Below are 15,311 nucleotides of genomic sequence, written 5' to 3'. Positions count from 1 at the left end.
TTGAGGAGTTCTCTTCTAACCTGCTGCTTTCTCTGTGTGTGGCAGGCTTCTCCGAGGAAGAGGAGACACGGAAAGAAAAAGAAGAAAGCAAAAGGTAAGCAGCCCCTGACCCCACAGCTTCGGTGGCAGACTCAGGCCCCATGCAAAGCAGAGAAATAGGGTCTATTCCCCCACCAGCCTCCCCTCTTCCTGCGAAGGCGCAGTCGTGCCCAGAGTCGGGCAGAGGCACTGGCTGGGGCTCCGTTCACAGGCTGCCCCTGAAATCTGGGGCAATAGGCTGCTAGGAAGCAGAGGGTGCCCAAGCAGCTCAATGTCTCCTTTATGTCTCACTTCTGGCAGCTTTTGGGTGCTGTGAGGAAGAGTTGGAGGAGGCTGGTGCATCCCCAGAGACGTGGTAAGCAATGCCCCCCTCCATGAATCTGCAGTGGGTCAGTCCCCTCCTTTAGCGTCATGCAATTCATCCTCACCCGAGTAATCCCTCCCCTGCCCCGACCTATGTACCACGCAAGCAACTCTTCTCCTTTAGACGCCTGCAATTCATTCCCACCCAGCAGAAGTGCCATCTCTAATCCACCCCCACGCATTGTACAGTGGGTCATTCCCTTCCTCGAGCATCATATGGCTCATTTAACCTGGGGCAGTGGGGGCGGGGTAGATTGTGTCGACTGGACTGGACCATCCTCCCATCCCAAGAGGGGGAGAAAATGTTTTCTGGGAGCAGCCCCGTGCACCCCGGGGAGGTGAGGTGGAGAGGTCAGGAGGAAGGCTGGCCTTTCTGGTACGATGAGTAGGGTGAAAGGGATCCAGCAGCACTTGTGTAACGGCCCCTCCTCCAGTCCCCCGGCATGGGTTCCCAGCAGGATTTGAACCCTGGACCTTCAGCTCTGCAGCATAAAGCACCCCTTAGAGCTGAAGAGGTAGCTGCATTAGTTGGCAGCTATAGTAGGCTGTTATCCTATATGTTGATTAGCTTCTGTGGGCGGGACATGATACACACGCTGCCAGCAGGATACACTCTCACCTCCTCAGCACTAGACAGGGCTCGCCTAACAATCCAGCTAACCCCAAACCAGAACATCCAAGGCCCAGGTATTGCAGGAGAGGAGGCTGCCTCAGTGGAGAACGGGACAGGGAGCCTTTCGGTGCCGCCCCTCTGGGTAAAAGAGGGCCTGAGGGCAGGGCCTGCACTCAGCTATCTGCTCTCCCTGTTCCACAGCTGCTCTGTGCACCTGGAGAAGCTCCCCTTGCCCCAGCACCTCAGGCTCGTTGAGAGGAGGGTACAGTACTTGGCCAGACACCTGGATGAAGTTCTGATACCGTAAGGCAACTGACCAGGGGACACCAGACTGGGGGCTGGGTGGGAGGGGAGAGTGAATGTAGAGAGGAGGGAGCAGGGAAAACCAGACACTCCAGGATCCTAAAATAACAGGGAAAAAGCCACTAGGAGGCTTTAGCTTCCAAGGTGAGATACCAGTGAAAGTGAGGTGAGGGATTATCAGAAATGAAATGCAGAGACTACAAGTTGGGGTTGTGAGTAGGATCAAATCCTTCTGTAGGGCAATATCTGCCAGCAGGTGACTGTCTAGAACCTGCCCGTGCTGTGTTTGAAGGAAAAAGGAATCCAATGACACCCTGTGAGGGGGTGTCCACCCCACACAGCACTGGAAGGGGCTCCGATGGCCAGGCAGGCCCATGAACTCCACAGAGTGCACCTGCAGGAAGAGCCGGGGAGCAGGGAATTGATCCCAAGCAGGCTCAGCTGGCAGGAACAGACGGGGCCTATAAAGCCAGGAAGCTGGCAGGAGACAGGGGCTGCGGCTGGGAAAGGGCAGCCCCTCCCTGGGAAGAGGGGGGAGTGTTTGGAGCTGGTGCCCCAGAGCAAGGAGGGGAACCAGGAGTAGTAGGAAGCAGTCCAGGCTGGGAGAGGAAAGCCCAGAACTGCTGGGTTGAGGGTCCCTGGCCTGGAACCCAGTGTGAAGTGGGGGCCCAGGTTTCCCTACCAGCCCCCGAGGGCATGGCATGGACCGGCGGGGCAGTGAACAGGAGAACTGTCTTGGGTCACTGTGGGAGTGACAGTGACCACATGCGACAATTGGAAGGGGCATTGACCTCGAGAGGTAATCCCCAGAGTAGGCACCAGACAAGCAGTGAGTGGGACACCACGTGATACACCCCAAACACAAGTCATCAGCTGGGTTTAAACCCAGGACTTTCAGGACCATAGCACAGACCTCCACCACCGGAGAAACTCCATTAACTGGGAGCAATGGTAGGTTGTTAGCCTCTAGGGTATCAGCCATTAGAAGAGGATAGTTTTCCAGTGGGTTAGAATGTAAGAACATAAGAACAGCCAGACTGGGTCAGACCAAAGGTTCGTCTAGCACAGTATCCTGTCTACCAAAACTGGCCAATGCCAGTGCAGCAGAGGGAATGACCAGAACAGGGAATCATCAAATGATCCAGCCCCTGTCGCCCATTCCCAGCTTCAGACAAACAGAGACTAGGACACCATCCCTGCCCACCTTAGCTAATAGCCATTGATGAATGTATCTAGTCCCTTTTAGAGTTTATAGTCTTGGCCTTCACAACATCCTCTGGCAAGGGTTACACACACATGCTCACATCTTCCTCCCCAAAACCAATTGTTGTCAGCTAACCTTTCTATTAAAATAGCAGTAGATCCCCGATCATGCTCAAGGCCCCATTGTGCTAGGTGCTGCACATGTGCGTGTGACGAAGGGGTTATCGTTCTAGATAAAATGAGTGCCAGCTCCCCCTCTCAGTCCTTCCTTACCCAGCTGATGTCCTTGTGTCAGGGTGTGGTTTGCAATGCATGCCTAGGCACTGCCCCATTGCACTACTGTTGGAAGGCTGTGACCAAGCCCTGCCTTTGCTCAGCAGGGCCATGTCCCATCTGTCCCTGTCTGCTCTCTCCCACAGGCCGAGTGTGTCGACATCTGGGATTAGCCAGTTCTCCTATTCCTCCATGGAATCCACCACCTCTCCCCTCTGGAGTCCCAGCGCCTTTTCCCTGAGAGAAGCCTCCGTGACTTGGTCAGAGCCCCTCTGCCACACAAGGGATATCATGCCTGTCGCAAGCTGGGAAGGATCCACTCATCCCATCCAAGCCCAGCCTCTCCCCAGGCCCCCTGCCCACAGCAGACGAGACCGGCGAGAGCAGAACATAGGTCTGGACCAGATGTCAGCCCATGGCTCAGACTTCAACATCCGACAGAAGCATCTACAGAGCCAAATGGGGGCTCCACAAACCCCCATCCTGGGGGAGCCATTGCTGGGTGAGCAGGACACCAAGCAGCAATGGGAATTCAACACAGATCGGCCCAAATGTGGATTTCCAGCAAAGGTCCCAAAGCCCCTGAGATCCGACACCAGCCCTCAGCATGCACAGGAGATCCAGGAGCCATGTGTCTGCCCCTGGGGACCCCTGCCCCAAAAGGCCCACAGGATCATGGCATCCCCTGATGCCATCCTGGCCAGGTTTGTGCCCATGTCGTGGGTCAAGCTGCAGGATCACGTGGCTCAGAAATGCTTGGAGATCGAAATGAAGGCTTTTCCTAAGATCGTGAGAGAGTCGCACAGAGATGCTCCCCTCCAGACAGAGACTGCCCTGCCTGGGCCACTCCGCCCCCCTAGAGAGCCAGGCAGGCACAGGACAGCGGCATTCCCAACAATGGGACAACAGCCTGCCCACCCCGTCGAACTCCACATAAGGCGTGAGCATCTCATCATGCAGAGGGGGCTGCTCACCCCGGATCCAGAGCCCCCGGCAGAGCTGCCTCACGCCGTCCAAGCCAGGGGAGCCAGAGTGGAGTTCAGTGAGATGGAGACCGATTTCCTGCAGACAGGGAGGCAAAGCACAAGCTCCTCTTCTTCCACACGTCCTCCAACGCCAGTGGAAGATACCACCATGGAGACGGGCAGGAATGATGGCGCGGCAGGAAACCAGACTAACCCAGATCGCTGCACTCTGCCAGCAGGGATGGATCTGACATAGCCACCTCCCGGAACCACAATAGCAGAGAAGACACTCGAAGCGACACTCCAGATTTATAGGAGTGAGTTGAAAGCCCCTTACCAGTGTGTGTGACAGCAAAGGGACTGAAGAGAAGCTGGAGCTGCACATGGAGAGGAAGGTTACCTTGGGAGAAGACTCCTGCCTGGGGCCAGGGGCACAGGCAGGTGAGGGCAGGGCAGATCTTCCCAGGACCCAATGCCGCCAGGTTGCCCCAGAGGCCCCAGGCTCTGAGCAGCTAACAAGATCCACCCTTGACTCTCTCATTGCTGGGCAGGCTGCACACGACCTGAAGATCAAGCACCTGACGGAAATGTTGAGCAGCTCCCGCCCCTTGGCAGGCCAGGTCTCAGTTTGCCAGCAGTGCCGCAAGGCATATCCAGGAAAGATGAAGGGTAAGAAAACTCAGAAGGAGACATCTGCTGAGCTGCATGGTCTTCGAGACATCATGGATTCACATGGGTTCGATGGAACTGTGAATTCAAAGCTCTCCAGGGACCAACCGACAATCAAAATCTGCAAGAAGTGCAGTAAGCTTCGATGGAAGAGACCAGCTTTTGCAAGCTGGGGAGAAAGCAACTGACAGTTCTCCCCCAACGTCACCAAAGGCCTCCAGAGCTAGGACACCATCTCCTTCAAGGAGCAAAGTTCTCAAAGAGATGTTAATGCGCCTCAAGCAAATCTTCAGCAAGCTTCAAAACAAAGTGAAGTCCCGAAAGTCCAAGGACTCTCGTTCCAGAATACCCGACACTAAATTTACAAAGCCACCCTTTTGGAAGGCAAGGGCCTCCAAGGGTGTCCGGTTTCCATCCTACTCAATCCCACCCTGCCAGCAGGCCCACTAACAGAAGGGGCCCACAAATTCCAACCACTCCCTATCATCCAACGGGTCTGGTAAGCGTGGGCTAAAGTGGCTGAGAAGAATGGCTTGTTGTCCTGGGACACAGAGACTGATGTATAAGAGACTCTCCTTGGGGTATCACATTTAAACCCAGATTCCAAGATGAAGGGGGGCCTGGGGGCTTGGATGAGATTGAGGGTGTGGCTAGCTCACTGGATTTGTTACTTTACCTCATGCGGTTCAGGAATCAATCCTCCCTTCAAGAAGAGCTGATACTAAATTCACAAAGCCCCCCTTTTGGAAGGCAAGGGCCCCTAAGAGTGTCCAGAAGGGCCCTACCATCAATCAAACCCAAACCAGCCCCATGACCCCTAAAACCCCGACCCTCGACCCCTTAAGCCCCACCCGCCTCTCAGCAGCAGCCCCACCCATGGGGGTATTACTTCCGGGGTCAAGGTTGACACATGACTGGAAGCAAAGTGTGTCATGTGACCCCTCTAAGAACTCCTCTCGCTGCCCTCTACCAATCAGGAGGGGTTTCGCCCCCATAGGCCTGCCCCAAGAGGTGATTTGACCAATCAGGGGTGTTCCAGGGTGGGGGGACCCATCCAGATGTGGCTCGTGTGATCCCTCTAAGAACTCCTCCCAATGCTCTCTACCAATCGCGATGGGTTTCGGCCGCATAGGACCACCCCCAGAGCAGATTTGACCAATCGGTGGTGTTCCAGGGCGGGGTGACCCGCCCAGATGAGGGCCGTGTCACCCTTCTGAGAACTCCTCCCAGCGCCCTCTGCCAATCAGAGTGCAACACTATCACCCCATAAGTCCCAGTGCCGGGGCAGAAGAGGCCATCTTTTACCAAGGATGCGTGCTTTAGAAATCATGGAAACATGGGCTCCTTCACCACCCCTGTGAGCACTTTGGACTTTGTTTTAGCCCCGAGGGCCTTTGGACTTGTGTGGAGAAAGCGCTACATCAGCGACAGTCCCCACGAGGGCTCTTTGATTCAGTCGTTGATGGATACGCCAGAACCCGAAACCCAAACTCTCGTGAGGCACCCCAATGAGCATGAAGGCCTCTCATTGTTCGCCCCACTAGAGGTGGAAGGCGAACACAGCTCGGTTGAGTCATCGGAGGACAAGGTGAATGGAAAAGACTTTGCTCAGGTAAATGAATGATGAAGAAGTGACTGCTGATGATGGGGTGTAATGGGGTTAGGAACCGGGGGTGGGAGGGTTGTGTATGTTTAAAAACAAGCAGTGGGAACTTACACTGTTTCTTTTCTGAAAATCTCTCGACAGCTTGATGATGCCTTTCTAGAGGACCCGGAGGCCCTGGACAGCGTTACATCAAGAAGCGAAGATGAACCGGGCTCTCCTTGTTTTTGCTCAATGCCGATACAAATTGTTGAAGAGGACTCCGAGGATGACAGCTATGAGGAGTTTATGAGGCTTGGCATGGAACTAACTGAGCCAGTGCCACGTCGTGAGCATAAAAAAGTCATGCGGTCTATTGTATGTGTTGTTGTTTATGCTGTCCTTAATCACTGCCTTAGGGAAAAGCTTTTTGAAGATTGTGAGGGCTGTGTCATAGATGTGCCAGCCCAACGGCGCCATGACTGTGTGACTTGGACTTCAGTAGATATAAACTGCAAGCTCTGGGGCCTGTGTGCTGAGTTGTATTTGGAAAGATTATTAAACACTGTTCTTGCCATAGGTTATGCTATGCAATGTCTGTGCCTAACCCAAAAACATTTAGCGTAAGGGGTGACCTTGATAAATGCTGTGCAATTTAGTGCAGACCCTGACCGTGTTTTAAAGAAAATGACCAAACCGGAAGATGCCTGTGTCACATTATTGACTTGAACTGGGACCGTATAGAACATGGTTGCAACCAAGGTCCTGTAGTGGCACCAAATCTTAGGTAAAGGGGGTCATATAAGGGGTCTAAGGCCAGGTTATGGGTTGCTGGTTATGATTATGCTGTCTGTATGCATGTGTCATTTTGTAGTTGAAGTTATGAATATTGGCTCTATCCTGTCTGTATTTCAAACTTATGCTATGCTTCTGGGTGACATCCCAGACGAGTTGGTGTTAGCTCTGCCTAGCCTGCTTGATGGCCCATTAAGGACCATCAGCTACACAACTGACCCATTGAGAGAAGGCAGATGCGCCTTTTAAGTCAGCAAAGTATGCAGGGACTTGTCCATATGACTCCAAACTCCATTTTGCTTGTAATGTTCCACAGTAAGGACAAAGAGGTGTTCTTACACCTGGAAAAGACTATAAAAGGCTGATGCCTCATCTCCATCTTGTCTTCAATCCTGTTTCTTACCTCTGGAGGGACTTTGCTACAAACTGAAGCTCTGAACAAAGAACTGATGGCCCATCCCAGCTGGGGATGTACTCCAGAGACTTAATTTAAACCTGCAGTTTATTCTATCGCTGCTACAAGCCTGAACCAAGAACTTTGCCATTACTGTATGTAATTGATTCCATTTAACCAATTCTAGCTCTCATCTGTATCTTTTTCCTTTTATGAATAAACCTTTAGATTTTATAGATTCATAGATTCTAGGACTGGAAGGGACCTCGAGAGGTCATCGTGTCCAGTCCTCTACCCTCATGGCAGGACCAAATACTGCCTAGACCAGCCCTGATAGACATTTATCTAACCTACTCTTAAATATCTCCAGAGATGGAGATTTCACAACCTCCCTAGGCAATTTATTCCAGTGTTTAACCACCTTGACAGTTAGGAACTTTTTCCTAATGTCCAATCTAAACCTCCCTTGCTGCAGTTTAAGCCCATTGCTTCTTGTTTATTCTTAGAGGCTAACTAAGGTGGAGAGGTTTTCTCCCTCCTCCTTATGACACCCTTTTAGATACCTGAAAACTGCTATCATGTCCCGTCTCAGTCTTCTCTTTTCCAAACTAAACAAACCCATTTCTTTCAGCCTTCCTTCATAGGTCATGTTCTCAAGACCTTTAATCATTCTTGTTGCTCTTCTCTGGACCCTCTCCAATTTCTCCACTCTTTAACGTTAGGTAACACATCAATGTAGCAAAAGGTATTATGGGCTGTAAAATATCTCCGCATCCTAGTTTTTAAAGTTGTGTTAAATCGCTCTACAACCCCTGCTTTGACTTCATTATTAGTAACAAGATGGTGAACTCCATGTCACTTTAATAATCTGCTTAAAGGTTTGTTTAAAAATTCTTTCCCCCGATCGGTTTGTAATTTTTGAGGCACGCAACCTTTGCTGAAAATAGCTTGAAAGGCCTTAGATACCTCAACACACGTCTTGTTTTTTAGGCCTAAGGCCCAGGCATATTTGGATAGAGTGTCTATCACTGTTAAGATGTACTTAAAACCGCTGCTGCATTTGGAGAACCGGTGCATATCCACCAAATTTGCCTGCCATTGCACATCCACATCTGAAACAATGGTCTTGTTTCTTTTAAAATGTATTCGAGCCGGTTCGTGTAAAGTGAAAAAAGAACAGGAGGACTTGTGGCACTTTAAAGACTAACAAATTTATTTGAGCATAAGCTTTTGTGGGCTACAGCCCACTTCATCGGATGCATGCAGTGGAAAATACAGTAGGAAGATATATAGCTATATAGATATACACAGAGAACATGAAACAATGGGTGTTACCATACACCCTGTCAGGAGAGTGATCAGTTAAGGTGAGCTATTATCAGCAGGAGAGAAAAAGAACTGTTTGTAGTGATAATGAAAATAGCCCATTTCTAGCAATTGACAAGAAGATGTGAGGAACTGTAGTGGGGGGAAAAATAAGCATGGGGAAATAGTTTTACTTTGTGTAATGGCCCATCCACTCCCAGTCTTTATTCAAGCCTAATTTAATGGTGTCCAATTTGCAAATTAATTCCAATTCAGCAGTCTCTTCTTGGAATCTGTTTTTGAAGGGTTTTTTTTGTAATATTGTGACTTTTAGGTCTGTAATCAAGAGGCCAGGGAGACTGAATTGTTCTCCGACTGGTTTTTTAATGTTATAATTCTTGACGTCTGATTTGTGTCCGTTTATTCTTTTACGTAGAGACTGTCCGGTTTGGCCAAAGTACATGACAGAGGGGCATTGCTGGCACATGATGGCATATATCACATTGGTAGATGTGCAGGTGAATGAGCCTCTGATAGTGTGGCTGATGTGATTAGGTCCTGTGATGGTGTCCCCTCAATAGATATGTGAACAGAATTGGCAACAGGCTTTGTTGCAAGGATAGGTTCCTGGGTTAGTGTTTTTGTTGTGTGGTTGCTGTAGGTTTGGGGGCTGTCTGTAAGAGCGGACTGGCCTGTCTCCCAAGATCTGTGAGAGTGAGGGATTGTCCTTTAGGATAGGTTGTAGATCCTTGATGATGCGCTGGAGAGATTTTAGTTGGGGGCAGTGGCGGATTAACAAATTTGCCACCCCTAGGCCCTCAAAAAATTGCTGCGCACCCCCCCACGCACCAGCTCACCTACCCTCCCCCACGGCAAGCCTGGGAGGGAGGGGGGAGAAGGGGAGTTTTGGCGCGCTCGGGGGATGGCGGCGATGGAGCGGAAATGATCTGAGGCGGGGAGCGGTTCCCACCCCCACCCCCGGTTTACTCCCCGCACCCGCGGGCTGCAGCTCACCTCTGCTCCACCTCCTCTGAGTGCACCACTACTCACTTCTCCCTCCCTCCCAGTGCTTTCGCGTGGCAAGCCTGGGAGGGAGGTGGAAGGAGGGAAGTGCGGTGCGCCTGGGGGACAAGGTGGGCCAGGGATTTGGAGAAGGGGCAGAGTTGGGGAGGGGGGGTGAGCAAATTTGCCGCCCTAGGCCTAGGCTTTGTTGGCCTAGGCGATAATACACCGCTGGTTGGGGGCTGAAGGTGATGGCTAGTGGCGTTCTGTTACTTTCTTTGTTGAGCCTGTGCTGTAGTAGGTGACTTCAGGGTACTCTTCTGGCTCTGTCAATCTGTTTCTTCACTTCAGCAGGTGGGGATTGTAGTTGTAAGAACGCTTGATAGAGATCTTGTAGGTGTTTGTCTCTGTCTGAGGGGTTGGAGCAAATGCGATTGTATCGTAGAGCTTGGCTGTAGACAATGGGTTGAGTGGTGTGGTCTGGATGAAAGCTGGAGGCATGTAGGTAAGTATAGTGGTCAGTAGGTTTCCGGTATAGGGTGGTGTTTAGGTGGCCATCGTTTACTAGTGCTGTAGTGTCTAGGAAGTGGATCTCTTGTGTGGAATGGTCCAGGCTGAGGTTGATGGTGGGATGGAAATGTGTAAAGTGTAAGTGTCCTTCTCTGAAAGCCAAACTGTTACCTGTCTTCTATTTAAAGTTTTACTATGCTTTCTGGCCACTTGAGAAAGAGGGTTCACCCCGCTGATGCTCCCTACTTCCCCGGCAATGTAATATATTTTATTTAACAGAGCTGCCTGTGTAGAAATGACTGTTACTGGTACCGTCTTTTACTAACACAAATATGAAGGGGGACACATTCATATTGACACATTTAAATAAATAAGTATCATTAATTGCCTGCTTTAACACGACTTTTCACAGCCGCCTGTAAAAATGGACACCACGACCCCTACCATAAGGGAGTCTGAGCTGGTTCATTCTTCCATTTTGTCCTTTTCCGGATTTTCCTCTTGAGATCTGTGTCTCAGACATGAGCAAAAACAGCTGATGCACGTAGTGGTGAGCTGGAGCCAGTTCCCACTGGTTCGCAGGAACTGGTTGTTAAATTTAGAAACCCTTTTAGAACCGGTTGTTCCAGGAAAACCGGTTCTAAAGCAGCTTTTAAATTTAACTAAAGCTTGGGCAGCTATCCACCCGGCCCCCGGCCCCAGCTCACTTCCCTCTCCTCCCCTGAACACTCCGCCCTCCTTCTCCTCCCCCTCCCCTGCTTCCCGCGAATCAGATGTTCGCGAGAAGCCTGAAACAAGCAGCAGGCAGGTAAGCTGGGGGCAGGCGTGAGGAGGGCTCCAGAGAGGCATGGCACAGCCCAGTCCGGCTCAGGCCGGCGGCTTCCTCTGGCCTCGCCCCGGCCTGCCCTGGCTGAGCTCCCCTGCTCAGTCCTGGCCCAGCCCCCCGGCTCTGGTCCCAGTGGCGTCGGCCCGGCGCGGGTCCCGCTGCGCCGGTGCCGGTCCCGGCCAAGCGGCTGCGGCTCGGCTCGGGCCCCGGGCCCGTGGTGCCGGTCACGACCGAGTGGCTCCTGCCTGGACCTCGCGGCACCGGCACCGGTCCAGGTCCTGGCCGAGCGGCTCTGGCTGGCTCGGCTCGGGCCCCGCACTGCCCGTCCCAGTCCCGGCCAAGCAGCTCCTGCCCGGACCTCGCAGCACAGGCACCGGCACCGGTCCAGGTCCCGGCCGAGCGGCTCTGGCCGGCTCGGCTCGGGCCCCCCTCAGCGCCGGTCCCAGTCCCGGCTGAGCGGATCCGTCCGCTGCTGAGTGGCTCCAGGTAGCGCGGTAAGGGGGCAGGGACCGGGTGTTGGAAGAGGGCAGGGGAGTTTGGTGGGTTGTGGGGGAGTGGATAGGGATTGGGGCGGTCAGAGGGCAGGGAACAGGGGGATTGAATGGGGGCAAGGGTTCGTGGGGGCAGTCAAGAAGGAGCAGGGGTTGGATGGAGTGGTGGGGGGCAGGAACAAAGAGAAGGTGTGGTTGGATGGGGCAGGGGTCCCAAGGGGCCCTCAGAAATCAGAGGAGGGGTTGGATTGGGCGGCAGGGGACAGTCAGGGGACAGGGAAGGGGGGTGGATGGGGCAGGGGTCCCGGGGGGTATCAAGGAACATGGGGTGTTGGATGGGGCATGACCCCCGGGTGGGCACGACCCCCTCGTAGGGTGAGGAGGAGAGAACCTGTTGTTAATATTTTGGCAGCTCATCACTGCTCCCACGAGACTACCGATGTCAGTTCTCAAAGGCCTCTAGAAAGGCATCATCGAGCTGTTGAGAGATTTTCTGAAAAGAAACAGTGTAAGCACCCCACTGCTTGTTTTTAGATTTACACAACCTCCCGGTTCCTAACTTCATTACACTCCATCATCAACCGTCACTTCTTAATCATTCATTTACCTGAGCGACATCTTTTTTGTTCACCTTGTCCTCTGGCGACTCCCCTGAGCTGCGTTCGTCTTCCACCTCTAGGGGGGTGGACAACGAGAGGCCTTCATGCTCATCGGGATGCCTCACGAGGGTTTGGGTTTCAGGTTCTGGCGTATCCATCAACGGCTGAGTCTAAGGGCCCTCGTCGGAACTGTCGCTCGTGTAGCGCTTTCTCCACACAAGTCCAAAGGCCCTCGGGGCTAACACAAAGTCTGAAGTTCTCACCAGGGCGGTGAAGGAGTCCATGTTTCCATGATTTCTAAAGCACGTGTTCATGGTAAAGATGGCCTCTTCTGCCCCGATTGCTGGGACTTATGGGGTGAGAGTGCTGCGCGCTGATTGGCAGAGGGCACTGGGACGAGTTCTTAGATGGGTGACATGACCCTCTTCTGGGCAGGTCACCCCAGCCTGGAACACCACTGATTGGTCAAATCTGCTCTCAGGGTGGAACTGTGTGGCTGAAACCCATCGTGATTCGCAGAGGGCAGTGGAGGAGTTCTTAGAGGGGTCACGCGAACCACTTCCGGATGGGTCACCATGCCCGGAACACCCCTGATCGGACAAATCTCCTCTCAGGTTGGGCCTACGGGGGAGAAACCCCTCCTGATTGGTAGAGGGCAGTGGGAGGAGTTCCTAGAGTGGTCACATGACACACTTTGCTTCCAGTCGTGTGTCCTCCTTGACCCCGGAAGTAATATTCCCCATGGGTGGGACTTCCAGTGACAGGTGGCCGGGGCTTAAGAGGTCAAGGGGCAGGGTTTAAGCGGCCAAGGGGAGGGGTTAGGGTTTGATTGATGGTAGGTCCCTTATACTATTTCCGGTTTCCATACTACTGAATCCCATCCTGCCAGTGTGCCCATTAACAGAAGGGGCCCACTAATTCCACCATCTCCCTGGCAACCAGCAGGCCTTGTAAGCATAGGCCCAAGTGGCTGAGAACAATGGCTTGTTGTCCTGTGACACAGAGACTGATGATGTTATTGACTGTGATGTCTGAACAAACCAGCTTCATGACGTCCTGGTGCAGGCAGTAGGAATGGGAGAGGACATTGGCTCGAAAGAATCGGAACTGTTTCAGGAGAAAGGGGAGTGGAAATATTACTGCCACTGCTCTTAGCATAAACACCAGTTCCATCTTGGCTATTCTCGGCAGGGTTAAGATGGAGGCATATCTCAGCTGGTTACAGATTGCGATGAAGCGGACAAATGCCATCAACAAGAGCACAGGATTCAATGAATTGCAGAGAGTGGATGAAGAACATCTGGGCAAAACAAGCATCAAGGCTGATCTCTCGAGTTAAATAAGAATAGGCCCGGTATCGTCGGCATGCTGGCTATCAATAAGCCAAGGTCTGTGAGGGCCAACATGGAAAGGAAAATGTACATGGGCTCATGGAGGATTGGATCTGTTTTTATAATGAACAGAATGACTGAATTTCCTACTATCAAAATTTCATACATGAAACAGAAGAGGACAGAGACCCAGAGATGGACGTCTTCCTGCCCAGGTATCCCAGTGAGAAGGAACACTGCAGGTGTGAATTTGGTGTCATTGACAGCTGACATACCATACTGGGCAGGTTCGAGAAGTTTTGAACTTTCCTTCCTGAAAGGAAAAAGAACAGGAATGTAGATGATATTTAAGGAGACATCTTTCTGCTCTGAGTGCAAATCTAGGATTCCCAGAAGCTCAAGGAAGATCAGAAAAAACATAGATTTGGATTTACACCCCCAATAGGATATGCCAATAGGAAGATAGGCACTGCCAGACTGGATCAGACCTGCAGTCCTTCTAGCCCAGTAAACAGTTACACATGCGTCAGGGGAAGATGGAAGAATCCCTGCAATAGGGAGCTATGAGATTGACTGCTCCAAGGGAAAGTTTCCCCCAGGCACCCACTAGTTAGACATATTTTGTGGTGTAAATCCAGTCCCTCTTTGAATCCTGCTAATCCCTTGGCCCCATTGATATCTTGTGGATCAGAGTTCCACAGCCTACTTGAGCACTGGGTGAGTTTGCAATAATGACATTCACACAGACACCCTTTCCGGCCCTCAACTTCAAAGTGTGGCCCATTGTATCATGACATGTGTGTACACATATGGCAAGTGCGTGGTGAAAATGGTCATTGTGTTTATCTGTCCTGCATTTAAGTTATTCATAAACGTGTTTCATTGCCTCATTATATACATTATGTTTTTATTTTCTCTGCTCCTGTGAGTTCAAATGATGCCGCTGCCTCTTTGCAGCACATGGGATAAATTTTCAGGGTCTGGTTCTGAATTCAATAACGGCATCACTCCAGATTTACGTGTGTAAATTCGATCAGAACCGGGATCTATTAACTTTCCCTTACCAAATGCTCCCAGTGATACACTCTGACCCCCAAGAATCCCTCCAAGAGAAGCTGAAGTGCTTTGCCTGGCCTATGTTGACTGAATCCAGAGAGTTTGATCATCCTACAGGTTCCCTTTCATCCTCACAGGACCCGCATCTGCTCCCCATGCAAGGGATTGTAGTTATCTGGTATGTTACAAGCTAACATGGACAGTTACTTCAGCTGGATGAGGGAGAGGTTATCATCGCAAATGAGTGAATAGTGCAAACACTAGGTTTGCACTAATATCCAGTTGAGTGTGCTAGTTACTTCAGCCATGCTTTTTTAACAGGTGATGGAGGTAAATTACATAAAAAACTATTACACTGCTCTTTCCTGCACCTCTGCTCTACTCTTTGCTGAAACACAGACCAGCGGTTCTGTTCTCTCAGGACTTTTTGGAAAGTCTTGCACAGGTATTGTAGAGTTACTGTGTGCATGACCCTGAATGTAAGTATTACAAATGGCTTCTGCTCCGTTAGCAGAGGAGAGTACCATACAGCTGTTCACTGAACAGAGAGTTCATAGCACAAACCCATTGCAAACAGTATGTGGGGTACTTCTGAAAAATTTTCTAAAGCAAAAGCTGTTAAGCAGTAAAGTTACCACTGCTCCTTCCTGTTGCAATTCCAACAACTCTGCCGCTGGCTTTCAATATGCATCTATGTCATGAAATTTTTGTTTGTAATATTTGTATTACAATGAAAAGTTTTGGCATAACATTTACACAGCTGTACTTTGGCACACACATGCCAACCACAGGTACAAACCCAGCCAGACCTATTGAGCAGGCACAGTGCTCAGTGCTCCAGCCACATTGCTCAGTAGCCCAGGGCCCAGTCTGTGAGTGGGAGAATGGCGGGATTTCACCCCGTGAGAAAGGAGGCTACAGAGCCTGACATTTGGCCCTCAGAAACCAGAGACGGGAAAGAGATGAACATAGCCCTGTAACTCTGAGGGGTT

General features: G+C 51.4%; 2 protein-coding genes across 2 annotated transcripts; both read left to right on the top strand.

Moving 5' to 3' along the window:
• Positions 1–345: 345 nt before the first annotated feature.
• LOC120379833 lies at positions 346–4,077 on the top strand. Its single transcript, XM_039500226.1, has 3 exons — positions 346–394; positions 1,217–1,318; positions 2,941–4,077. The coding sequence occupies exon 3, from the start codon at positions 2,987–2,989 to the stop codon at positions 4,013–4,015; it is 1,029 nt and encodes a 342-aa protein (XP_039356160.1). The 5' UTR covers positions 346–394; positions 1,217–1,318; positions 2,941–2,986; the 3' UTR covers positions 4,016–4,077.
• A 121-nt stretch (positions 4,078–4,198) lies between these two features.
• Positions 4,199–6,813, top strand: LOC120387071. The gene is made up of 2 exons (XM_039511163.1): positions 4,199–6,040; positions 6,176–6,813. Exons 1-2 carry the CDS (start codon positions 5,765–5,767, stop codon positions 6,635–6,637), a joined length of 738 nt encoding a protein of 245 aa, XP_039367097.1. The 5' UTR covers positions 4,199–5,764; the 3' UTR covers positions 6,638–6,813.
• Positions 6,814–15,311: the final 8,498 nt, after the last annotated feature.

This window comes from Mauremys reevesii, linkage group 1 (genome assembly GCF_016161935.1).
Source record: "Mauremys reevesii isolate NIE-2019 linkage group 1, ASM1616193v1, whole genome shotgun sequence".
NCBI classification, from domain to species: domain Eukaryota; kingdom Metazoa; phylum Chordata; order Testudines; family Geoemydidae; genus Mauremys; species Mauremys reevesii.
Note: the sequence above shows the minus strand (reverse complement) of the source record. Positions and strands in the feature narration are given on the sequence as shown.